Below are 13062 nucleotides of genomic sequence, written 5' to 3'. Positions count from 1 at the left end.
ATTTTTGTTTTTAATTTGTACAATTAACCTCCCTGTGGTTTGACCCCGGTCTTGCCGGGTTATTTATTACTTCGACACTCCTGCACTTGGGAGAAGACATCAATCTTTTAGTCATGTCACATACCAAGTTACTCCTTCTATTAACTTAGAAGAAAATTTAAATTTTCATGTTTTTAATGATAGTCTTCTTAATGTTGACACAGAGGAGTTGAATATTTTTTTGAGCTCTAATAGGCTAGAGAATGTTGAGAAGAAAATGATAACCATGTTGAAAAGTGCAATAAAGCTGATAACAATTCAATTGTCGACAATGATGAACATTCTGACTAAATATGTTGAAAAGCCTTATTTTTATAATTTAATATTATATATGATATTTTGGAACATGAAATATTTATTTTATAGTTGTTTGCTCTTGTTATTGTGCTATGCGTGTGTTGTAAGGTTGCAATTGCTTTTGTGCAGGAGGATAGACAGGCGATACAAAAAAAACAAACAAAAGCTTGACACAACATCAATGGATTCTTACTTATCGGTATTTCACAAAAAGTTGCAAAAAAATTATAGCATTTTTCCACATTCACCGACAACTATACCGACGACATGTGCCCATCGATATTTTATTGAAAGTTGGAAAAAAATTACAACCCCTGCTGTAATTACCGACACATTTACCAATAGCATCACCAAGGCATGGCTCACATTCCAATGCATGCGACTGTCAGACTACCTAGTCGGTCGACACATTTACCGACAGACATGGAAAATCCAATGTGCATGCTTTGACACACTGTTACCGATGAATTTGCCAGCAAACCTTGAAAAATCTGGAGGGATTTTTGAAATTTTAGTACAAATTTCAAAAACTACTGACACAAATTATTGACAAAATTCAATTCCACTGCCCAAAAAAATATTATTTTATGTTCCATCATAAGTCCATCAGAAACGCTGCAGTATAAAACCGACCCCTCCTATGCTATTCATTTTTTCATGGCTCCTCTAATTTCTTCTCTTTTACTCCTTCTCTTCTCCTCTTAGTTTGCGTTTTTCATTGTAGTGTTATTGTTTTCATTGTTTTACTCAACATATTAAAAGGCATGAATCTCCTTTTTTTATCTTTTTATTTTTCAACTTTTTTTTAATTATGATTATTTTTATGGTGTTTCTTATTTAGTGTATTATTGGTAGAGAAAATCTTGAAATCAATACACTATTAAGGTAAACAATTTTCATTCTTAAAGTTTTTAGTTTTTTATTTTTATTTGTTCTATTTTTTTTTATTGTTTGTATTGCCATAATAATTGAAATATTTGTTAAATTTGAATTGTTATTATTGAATTTACCTTTAAAATGTTAATTGAAATATATAATTATATTTAATTAGTTTATTTTAAATTTTATTATATTATTGCTTGTTATGAAATAATTATTTGATAATTTAGACTCTTTTAATTGTTGTTGTTCAATTTTCCATGGGCATGGTAATTGGAAATGAAGAATGAAATTTCATTGTTTTATCTCAATTTTATTCTATTGTGAGATTGTTATGTTTTTTATTATTTCCATTAATTTTAATGTTATTTATGCATTTCTATAGATGTTGAATATCTATAAATATTAGTTGAAAATATATAGATGTTGAATTTCGCTATATGTTAGGTTGTATATAAGATTTTTCAATGGAGATAATTGGTTTGTTATTGTAAAGATTTACAGGTTTGAAAATTGTGGGTAGTGTTTAGTATATGGAAGGTGTTGCTGAAGGTTAATTATGTAATTATTTGTTTAAATTTGTGTAGATGTGTAGAATGAAATCTACAACACGTCGTTAGTAGACGGTTGCAGCTAGTTCTTCTAGCAGCAAGGAGGACTTATCCTTAGGTGTTGATCATGGTGAGGCATCTGCGCCAACTTGTGATGCTGTCTCTTCTAGCGCGGTTTCACAGCGCAGAGACAGTGTGCCTTCACAGTGAGGTCAATTCACCCGCAAATACCAAGCACAATGGAAAGATGACCTTTCAATATCAGTTTGTTTAGATTTTAGTTTTTTTATATATATACTTATAACATAATTTATGAACAACTAATTAATATTTTATTAATTTAATTTAATTTCAAGTTCACAAACATTGAGGCTGCTCGGACAATAACATTGGCATTTAAATTATCGATGGAGATTTCATTGTTTCAATGAAGTCAGGTTTCCAAATATCCTAAGTGGAGACCTAATATCGATGCATTATTTCGACGATTTCAAGTAGGTGTTAAGTTTTAATTTCTAGCTTATTTTTAATAAATTAGTTTTATAATTTTATATCTTGTAATACTTTTATTTTAAATGAATTATTTATATACACAACATAAATTTAAGTGGGATAGCAAGGACAACAATGTTGCGAGAAGGTATGGGAAAATCATGCGGCAATTAGATAACATCGAAAATAATATTTATTTGTATTTTATAATTTTATGTTCTAAATTCTAATTTATTACTATAGAAGTAGGTTGCGTGATTTTTGGTATGACACACAAAAAAAGCCAAAAGACATGTGAGAGATAACAATCTTGAAGGATGGAATGAGGTGACGATTCGGCGAGAATTCAAACCACCATTCATCTCGGGGGATATATGGATGACATATATTGAGCACGTGATGTATGAACAGTTCACACGACGCTCACAATCTGGTGCTGAGAACCAGAGCAGACAAATTCATGATTCAGTAACCACGCACACCGGCGACTCCGTCCCGTTCAATGCACATACAAAGCGGATGATAAGATTAATTAATTTAAATGGAATATATCATTAATTAATTTGTTGTTGCTTATAAATATATTTAAGTTGCAAGTTTTTTTCCCCTACAAACTACGTCTATTGGACGTGAGTCGAGCCCAATGGAGATCTTTGTAAAGACACACTTGCAAAGTCAACACCGCTAAAATGGGGTGCAACAATTCATGGAAAATCATGCTTAACACTTTGTGGTATGTTCATTTAATCATTTTATTTCATATGTTATTATTTTCTTGACTTGAATATGATGATTTTAAAAAAAATTCAGGAGAACTACAATAGCCGGTTGAGGGAGAGATATGGGGATAATCCTTCGACCCATCCCAATTTCGATCCAAATTTATGGATGGAGGTAAGATGATTTGGTGGACCCGATAAAAATAGGATTTACAGGCTCTCTAACACTATAGCGGAAAACTTGTGGTTGGCTAGTAGTGTCTCAACTATTGGGAGCTCTCCATCAATATCGAGTACTTAGTCTAAGGAGTTCGTGGCCTTGAAAAAACAATATGAATAACTCTCGACGGTTTACGATCTGCTCCATCAAATGGTCGTGGAGATGAGATTAAGGATGGGTGGTGATACATGTGCAGCCCCTTCTTAGTCGTATGGTTCGAGAACAACCAGCCTCCTCCTCCTCCTCCTCATCCAGCTTCGTCGTTATTCGAGTTTAATTTTATTTTTCAAACATATTAAATTTGTAATGAATATTTGGATGAATATTATTTAACATTATTTTTATATTTTTAATGTTTAATACATTTTTATTTGGCTACTTATTTGGTTAATTAGTTTTTTTACTATTAATAAATATTTTTTTTAAATATTTTAAATATATACCGACGGCTTTATAGATGGAACAAGGTCGTTGGTATTTTACCGAGCATTGCAAAAAAATTATCACCCATGCCACAATCACCGATGGATTTATTCTGTTAGTAGTTACTATCGCTATTACCAATGGCCTATATCTATCAATAGTTTACAAAGAGTTCTAAAATATTTACCAGCCATACAACAATCATCGAGGACCATTCTGTAAGTAATTACATTTGAAAATACAGACGGACATATTCTGTTGGTAAAGGTCTTACAGGAAAAAAACTTAGCGCACTTCGCCGTCTATAAGACCATCGGTGTTTGGTTTTTTTATTTCCAACAAAGTTAGAGACAGAACAGGGAATCACCAACGATCGGTATTCCAATGGACGTGTTCCGTTGATGAAGCTATCGGTAAAAATTTTATTGACTAACAGTGTACTTTTCACCGACAGAATTAATCCATTGGTAAAATTGTTTAATGGTGTAGTGACATATAGGTCACTTTAATATACATATCTTTATAAGAAGCATCTACATTAAATTTAGCATTCATGGCAAAAAAAAAAAAATACTTATAAATACAAATGACTTAGCAATGCTCGCACATTGTTTTTATTTTTTTAATTAAAGTTTAAAAGAAATTTTGAGTCCGAATCTCAGCAAAGCTCGGACCGATTAACTAGCTAGTTTTACTATAATATAATTTGATGTAAACAATATCTACAAATACAAAATTAGTAGCACGCCAACAGCTGAAGTGTGCAAAGTTATCAACCTATGAGTAAACCTTGAAGGGTGTAAACAGTCTTCAATGCAGAAAAATAGAAAAGCGAGCAGGAATGAGTCGCCTTCTTGCGTGCAATTCACATGCGTTTCAAGATAATGAATTTATTGCTTATGGTACAAGTTGAACTTATTGTAGTTCATAGCACACGTAGAGTTTATGTCGGAACAATATTTAAGGTGAAAATCTTGGCAGATTTTCTTCATTGCAAGGGCGAAAGGGAATGGGAATCAAGTTAATTTGATGTTTCCTTCTAACCGTGCCCCCAAAAACTTCATTCATATCGAGATCTTCTAAAAGTTCTCCGTTTGGAAGTTTCCAATCGAAATGGTATAGCAGCTGCGCAAGTAGAAGCTCGACAGTAGCTATGCCAAATAAAATGCCAGGACACATCCTCTTCCCAGCACCAAATGGGATGAATTCAAAATTAGTACCCATATAATCAATCGAACTATCTAGAAATCTCTCTGGATAGAATTTCTCAGCTTCAGTCCAATGATCAGAATCTCTTCCAATAGCCCACGCATTGATCATCACTTTACTTTTAGCCTGTATGACATATCCATTAATCTCGCACGTCTTGTTGCATTCTCTTGGAATTAAAGGACCTGGAGGATGTAGTCTCAGAGTTTCTTTGATAATCAGCTTTAAGAATTTCAAATTGTGAAGACTTGCTTCATCAACATTCACAGTATTACTAAAGACTTGCCTCACTTCCTCTTGTGCCTTTCGCATTACCCTTGGATTTCTAAACATTTCCGACATTGTCCATTCCATTAATGTTGATGATGTATCACTCCCAGCGGTGAATAGTTCCTGCAACAAGATTACAGGGTTAGGGAAGTGCTGATCATATCTTTCTTACATATATTGATCCAACTCGTAGAAGAGAAGTTTTGTCTTGATTATGGAGCTCCAGTTGTTTGACATTGGTGTATGTGAATTGGGATTGGTGTTTAGTTTAATTAATGTGTGCTTTCTCAAGTGTCTTCGAAGGCCTTCAAAAGTCGCTAGTACTTCCACGTGGTCTGGCGGGACCAGTGAGTCATGAACGGATGTCTCCAAAATCCGGTCACCTCTATGGCCAGATCTGGCCATGTCTCTGGCCGTTGAAATTCATTGTTTCAAAACATCTGGTTCAACAATGGACCGTTGACTTTGGATGTCTTCAAAAACTTTGGAGAAGGTGCCACATAGGCTTAGAAATGATATTGCAAGAATATATGTGTGTGTGTGTGTGTGTAGATCAAATGTTGTTGACTTCTAATTTAGTTATATCAGCACTCCTGGTGGAACATTAATTGTGACGCATATATACTCACCAGGATTGTTGCTTTGATGCTGTCTGTTCTCAAAGGGAATCCATGGTCCCCGTGATCCTGGAGATTCAAAAGAACATCCAGAAGATCCTCCGCTTCACTCTCTTCACCAGTCTTTGCCACTTCCCTGCATACTCTATGTTCATATATAATGTTTTCTAGGATCTTGTTAGGAGATCCAAACATTCAAACACACACAAATTTACGTGGTTCGGCAACTTGCCTACTCCACGGAGCTACTGGTTTGTATTAATCAAGCTCACAAGCAATACAAACAACAAAACAAGGAGGAGGAGAAAACTTCTCAACTCAACTCAGCTCTCACCCTTAGCGCTCTCTCTGTGTTTCTCTCTATTTCGTGGTCTATCTCAGCTATCAATACACCTTCTATTTATAGCTGAGGAGGGAGCTGATTGTTCCACAATGGTGGGCAAGTTAGGCACCTACCATTTGACTATGACTTCAACCATGGCTGCCACCAACCATGGCTGCCACCGACCATGGCTGCCACCGGCCATTTGTGTCCACACACATAACAATCTCCCACTTGGACACAAATGGTGTTAGGTCTGTCTTTTAATCTTCAAGACCTACTGAAGCTTTACACAGCTTCAGTTTATCGAGAGTAACTCCTTTGGTTAACATGTCAGCTGGATTCTTGCTTCCACAGATCTTTTCAAGTAACAGTTGTTCATCGTCGAGCAATTGTCGGATGAAGTGATATTTGATCTGTATGTGCTTTGTTCTGGAGTGAAATGCTGGATTCTTGGCAAGGAAGATTGCACTCTGACTGTCACTATACAAAGTACCCTTTCCATGCATCTTGCCCAATTCTTGCAGGAAACTCTGTAGCCATACTATCTCTTTTGCGGACTCTGAAACTGCAACATATTCAGCTTCTGTCGTTGAAAGAGCAACTATCTTTTGCAAGGTAGAACTCCAAGAAACAGCAGTGCCTCCTAGAGTGTATATATAACCTGTAGTACTCTTTCTGCTATCAACATCTCCTGCTAGATCAGCATCTACAAAGCCTTCAAGTTTCAAACCGCCAGCTGTGAAAATAAGACATGTCTCCGATGAGCCTTTTAAGTACCTCATGATCCATTTCACTACCTCTCAATGCTGCTTTCCAGGATTGCTCATATATCGGCTTACAACTCCCACTGCATGGGCAATATCTGGTCTAGTACAGACCATGGCATACATCAAAGAGCCGATAGCTGAGGCGTATGGAATCTGGTCCATGTATCCACGTTCTAGCTCAGTTTTTGGTGACTGGTCTCTACTGAGCTTGAAATGATTCCCCAGAGGTGTACATACTGGCTTAGCATTATCCATACTAAACCTGCTGAGAACCTTCTTGACATACTCTGCCTGTGAAAGCTTTAGTATGCCTTTGTCTTTGTCTCTGATGATTCTCATGCCAAGTATTTGTTTAGCAGCTCCCAGATCCTTCATTTCAAACTGTTTTGACAACTGTTGCTTTAGCTTGTCAATCTCTTCCATACTGGAAACTGCAATTAACATATCATCCACATATAGCAGTAGAATGATATAGGAGTTGTCAAAATGTTTGACATAGCAACAATGATCAGCCTGACATTTTGTGTATCCCGTACTACACATGAAGTTATCAAACTTCTTGTACCACTGTCTTGGAGCTTGCTTCAAACCATATAGACTCTTCTTTAGTTTGCAAACTTGACTCTCCTTTTCTGGTATTGCAAACCCCTCTGGTTGTTGCATGTAAATGTCTTCCTCCAATTCTCCATGAAGAAATGCTGTTTTTACATCTAATTGTTCAAGATGTAAATTTTCTGCAGCTACTATCCCCAGAACAACTCTGATCGTTGTAAGCTTCACAACTGGAGAAAATATCTCAGAATAGTCGATCCCTTTCTGTTGTTGAAACCCTTTTACAACAAGTCTTGCTTTGAACCGTTTGCTTCCGCCATGCTCGGTCTTTACTCTGTAAACCCACTTGTTTTGCAAGACCTTCTTTCCTTCAGGCAGTTTGGTTAACTCCCAAGTCTTGTTCTTCAACAATGACTCCATCTCGTCCTTCATGGCTAACTCCCACTTGCTCGAGTTTCCATCTTGTAAGGATTCTTCATAATTTAATGGTTCACCACCATCGGTCAGCAAGATATAATTCAGTAGAAGTGTGAACCGTTGTGGAGGCTTTATAGTCCTTGAAGACCTGCGAACAGCTGGTTCACTTGGCTCTACACTATCTTGTGTAGAAGTGGTGGGTACTGAAGTGCTTGAACTGTCTTGTATGGACTCTTGAGTGGTAACATCAGGAAGCCCTTCTAATTGTATGAATTCAGATTTCTGTGGACTCGTATCTGAATCAGTTATCTCTAGTTCTGTACTTGATTTGTCTTTGTACAAAACTTTCTCGTTGAAGATCACGTTCCTGCTTCTGATAATCTTCCTGTTCTGATCATCCCAAAAACGAAATCCAAATTCTTCATCTCCATAGCCAATAAAGAAACATTTCTTTGATTTGGCATCCAGCTTGTTGCGAGCATCAGAGTCTACATGCACATAGGAAACACACCCAAAGACTTTTAGGTGAGCAAGCTGTACTTCTTTTCCTCTCCAGACTTCCTCGGGCAGTCTGAACTCCAAAGGTACTGATGGTCCACGGTTGATCAAGTAAACTGCAGTATGAACTGCATCAGCCCAGAATGTTTGAGGTAGCCCAGAATGCAACCTCATGCTTCTAGCTCGTTCATTGATGGTCCGGTTCATCCGTTCAGCAATACCATTCTGTTGTGGTGTGCCTGGAACTGTCTTTTCCATTCTGATACCGTTGACAGCGCAATACTCCTTGAAACCTCCATCAATGTATTCTCCTCCATTATCAGATCGTAAGCATTTCAGCTTCAAACCTGATTCAGTCTCAACCATAGCCTTCCATTTCTTGAATGTGTCAAACACATCAGATTTATTTTTTAGAAAGTAGACCCATACCTTTCTGCTAAAGTCATCAATAAAAGTGACATAGTACCGAGAACCGCCAAGAGATGCTACTGGAGCTGGTCCCCATAAATCTGTGTGCACCAGTTCTAGTTTTCTTGGTCTTAAGGTCCTGCCAACCTTTAAGAAACTGAGCTTCTTCTATTTTCCGAGAACACAGCTTTCACAAATGTCTAGATCAACATTTTTTAATTCTGGCAGCTTTCCCTTTGACTGAAGTATCTTCATCCCCTTTTGACTCATATGGCCGAGTCTGCAATGCCATAGCTGTGCCTGATTATCTGCTTCAGTAGAGGCAATTATATCTGCTGATCTTGTGGTCATATACAGAGTGCCAGTTTTCTTTCCACGAGCCAAAACCATTGCTCCCTTTGATACCTTCCACATTCCTCCAGAGAAAAGGATTGAATGGCCACTATCATCAAGTTGTCCGACCGAGATCAACTTCTTCTTTAGTTCAGGAACATGCCTTACATTTTGCAAGTTCCATGTAGATCCATTCATTGTCTTGATTTGCACATCTCCTATACCCACAATCTCCAATGGTTGTCCATCGGCCAGATAGACTACCCCATAATTTCCAGCAGTGTAATTTTGCATCATTTCATGGTGTGGAGTATAGTGAAATGAAGCTCCAAAATCAAGAACCCAATCATCAATAGGACTATGTACAGCAAGGATCAAAGCATCTTGTACCTCGTTTGTAGTGGCATTTACAGAATCAGCTTCAGGTTTCTTTGGTTTTGTGCAACTCCTCATAAAATGACCAGGTTTGCCACAATTCCAACATTCAACCTGCTTCCTGGGTCCAAACTTGCTTTTGCTTCTGTACCTGGATTTTGATCTGCCTCTAGATAAGCCTCTGTCTTGTCTCCTTCCTCGAGTGTTGATGTTGAAAGCTGAACCTGAACTTGAGCTTTCACCCGAGTCTTTTCTTCGTACTTCTTCAGCTAAAATCAGGTCTCGGATATCATCATACTTTAATTTGGATTTTCCAGCTGAGTTGCTTACGGCTGTTCTCATACCTTCCCAACTGCTTGGAAGTGAAGCTAGCAAAATAAGTGCTCGGATCTCATCATCAAACTCAATTTCAACGGATGACAATTGATTTGTGATGGTGTTGAAATTATTAAGATGTTGTGTAACAGAGATGCTTTCTGTCATCTTCAGGTTGAACAGCTTCTTCATCAAGTGCACTTTGTTATTTGCTGATGGCTTCTCATACATCCCAGACAAGGCTTCCATCAATCTTGCTGTGGATTTCTCTTTTGTAACATTATGAGCAACTCTTCTTGACAATGATAGCCGGATAATGCCCAAGACTTGTCTATCAAGTATTTGCCAATCTTCTTCTGACATGTTTTCTGGCTTGCTCCCTAACAGAGGAAGATGAAGTTTCTTCCCATATAGATAATCTTCAATTTCCATTTTCCAATATCCAAAATCAGTTCCATCAAATTTTTCAATTCCTGCAGCCTTTATTTCATCAGCCATTTTTACTCTTTCTCGGATTTGAATCTCAAAAATCTGACCTTACAGATGTGTCCGGAATGGCCAAAAATGCTTGAAACGACACTGAGATCACCCAAATCGGACTTCGGATGGCTCCGATTTAAACAATCAAAAATTGAGATAACTGGACGCTGCAGATGAAGCCACGTGGTAGGAGGAATAGTCTCTGCGCCACACCGGATCAAAACCCAGTTATGCTGACGTAGCAAGCTGACATGTCAGACACGTAGGCAATGTGGGGTCCACCTAATCTGAAGTGGCAGATCCGCGGAGATTTTCGGCTGACGTGGCAGTGATGACGTGTCCGATGACGTGGCGTGTGACCGGTCAGACTGCTGAGGTGGCAGGGTGCGCGGCTGCTGACTGTGCCGAACGGATGACGTGGCTGCTGGCGTGGCAGTGTCAGTTTGCAGGAAACGGTGAGGAAGACGCGTGAAGCGCGTACGGCGCGTCGGTGCGCGTGGACAGTACTGGTGGTGGCGCGTGCGGGCATGCAGGACGTCGGATTTTCACTGGGTTTTCACCAGTGGATTCCTCTCGTCGTCCTCTTCACGGTGGTATGTTCAAAAACACGTTTTGAGAACTTTGATTTTTGAGTTTGGATCAAACACCCTCTTTTTCAAGAACTTTTAAGAACAAGCTCTGATACCAGTTGTTAGGAGATCCAAACATTCAAACACACATAAATTTACGTGGTTCGGCAACTTGCCTACTCCACGGAGCTACTGGTTTGTATTAATCAAGCTCAAAAGCACTACAAACAACAAAACAAGGAGGAGGAGAAAACTTCTCAACTCAGCTCAACTCTCACCCTTAGCTCTCTCTCTGTGTTTCTCTCTATCTCGTGGTCTATCTTAGCGATCAATACACCTTCTATTTATAGCTGAGGAGGGCGATGATTGTTCAACAATGGTGGGCAAGTTAGGCACCTACCATTTGACTATGACTTCAACCATGGCTGCCACCAACCATGGCTGCCACCAAACATGGCTGCCACCGGCCATTTGTGTCCACACACATAACAGATCTCATCTGCGTCTTGATGCGACCTTTCTAGCCTAGACCTATACCTACTGATCTTGTACAACAGCTTAGAGGAAGAGAATACATCTGCAATATTCGCATCTCCTACTGCCTCCATCACATGCTCAATAATCGGTAAGAATGCTTCTTGGTGCTTGTATTTCTTACCAACACTAGTTCTTGAAGTGATGCCATTGAATAAATCAAACATCATTTTACTAAGGTTGATTGGCGAGCCTGCTCTTGAATAAATGGTTCTAATAAAATTTGATACCTCTTTTTCCCTGATTGACCTGAATGATTTTACACGTTTCGCGCTAAGTAGCTCCAATACGCAAACCTTTTTCATTTGTCTCCAATAGTCTCCATATGGGGCAAAGCCAATGTCCTTGCTATTGTAAAACATGACTTTTGCTACAAGGAGACAAGGTCTGTCGACAAAGTTGATCTCATGGGTTTTCATTGCTTCTTTTGCTGCTTCTGGTGATGAGATTATGACAGTGGAAACCTCTCCAATTTGAAGTTGCATGACTGGTCCATATTTACTGGCCATGTCTCTTAGGACTTGATGGGGTAGAGAGCCAAGTAGCTGGTGAAGGTTTCCAATTAAGGGTAATTTCCAAGGTCCAGGAGGTGGAGCTGGAGTTGATGAGATTTTACCTTGTAATTTCTTCCATAATCTCAGAACTGTGAAGATTAAGAGAAGGAAAGGTAGAAGGATCTGGATAAACTGGAATACTTGCTCCATAACTAAAATGGTCGGGATTGACCAAGCTGCAAAAATTGGTTAAATGAGTAGTCTGGCTAATTCGACTACTTCATGTCTATTATTATTGGATTTTTATCTTATTGAATAGGAATTGGATGTGATCAAAAGTCCACAAATTAATTTCAATAATTGATGGAACTACAAGTCATGTCCAAACAAGTAACAAGAAGAAAAATCAATGGAGTCCTCGCTACTCCACCTATTGACGGCTGATGTTATCGCCGATCCTTCTGAATTTATGTTAATTTAAACTTGAATATTATTTTTATTTATTTCAACTAAGTATATCCTTACATTATAAGAGGAAGCCCAGGACAAAACTGTGATTTTTTAATGGAGCCACTGTTAAGACTTAATGGACAAACTTGACTCTTGGAGATAAATTTTTCTTACAGGCATTAAAGGCAAATCTGATTCATCTAATTATGATGAAGATATCAGTGATACTCCATAATTATAGCTATTTATTTACTTTGTATATTTATTTTTTATATTCTGTATATGTGCTTTCTATTTTTATGATTGTACAGATTCTATAAATATAGATTTCCTCACGCCGTAACGTTAAGGCATTACCTTTTTATGGTATCAGAGCCAGCAAGGTTATTCTCCACTTTCTCTGCAGTTTTCTCTTTATCAACACACACTTGAAATTTTTGCAAATCTGATTACTTGTCATGGCTGAATTCTCTACCAACCAGCTTCTACTCAATACTATGGTTCATATGGTGACCATTAAACTCACTCTCACAAATTACCTCTTGTGGCGTCGTCAATTTGTACCCTTACTTGAAAGTCAAGATTTACTGGATTATCTGGATGGGTCTTTCTCAGTACCTTCAGCTCAAATTCATCAGGGTGCTGAGCTGGTACCAAATCCTTCTTACAAAAAATGGCACACACAAGATCGGCTTATACTCAGCCTTCTTTATGCCTCTCTCACTAAGGAATGTATGGATGAAGTAGTGGATTGCTCTTCCACTCGTGATGCTTGGCTAGCTCTTGAAGCTTCTTTTTCACACAATTCTAAGACCAGAGAAATTCAATT

General features: G+C 38.0%; 1 protein-coding gene across 1 annotated transcript; it reads right to left on the bottom strand.

Moving 5' to 3' along the window:
* Window positions 1-4580: 4580 nt before the first annotated feature.
* On the bottom strand, window positions 4581-12022 carry LOC105116901 (cytochrome P450 71D11-like). The gene is made up of 3 exons (XM_011014400.1): window positions 11250-12022; window positions 5729-5890; window positions 4581-5222 (listed from the first exon to the last, which is right to left on the bottom strand). The coding sequence occupies exons 1-3, from the start codon at window positions 11991-11993 to the stop codon at window positions 4581-4583; spliced, it is 1548 nt and encodes a 515-aa protein (XP_011012702.1). The 5' UTR covers window positions 11994-12022.
* Between the last annotated feature and the right edge of the window lie 1040 nt (window positions 12023-13062).

The sequence above is a fragment of the Populus euphratica genome, unplaced genomic scaffold (assembly GCF_000495115.2).
Source record: "Populus euphratica unplaced genomic scaffold, PopEup_1.0 scaffold1091.1, whole genome shotgun sequence".
Taxonomy (NCBI): Eukaryota; Viridiplantae; Streptophyta; class Magnoliopsida; order Malpighiales; family Salicaceae; genus Populus; species Populus euphratica.
This window is presented reverse-complemented; position numbering and strand designations above follow the sequence as displayed.

Coding starts and splice junctions, on each gene's coding strand:
- LOC105116901 (XM_011014400.1), bottom strand. CDS start 11,993: ATGGAGCAAGTATTCCAGTTTATCCAGATCCTTCTACCTTTCCTTCTC. Junction 5,891..11,249: donor CGCATCAAGACGCAGATGAG/ATCTGTTATGTG, acceptor TCTCCTAACAAG/ATCCTAGAAAACATTATATA. Junction 5,223..5,728: donor GCATCAAAGCAACAATCCTG/GTGAGTATATAT, acceptor ATCTTGTTGCAG/GAACTATTCACCGCTGGGAG.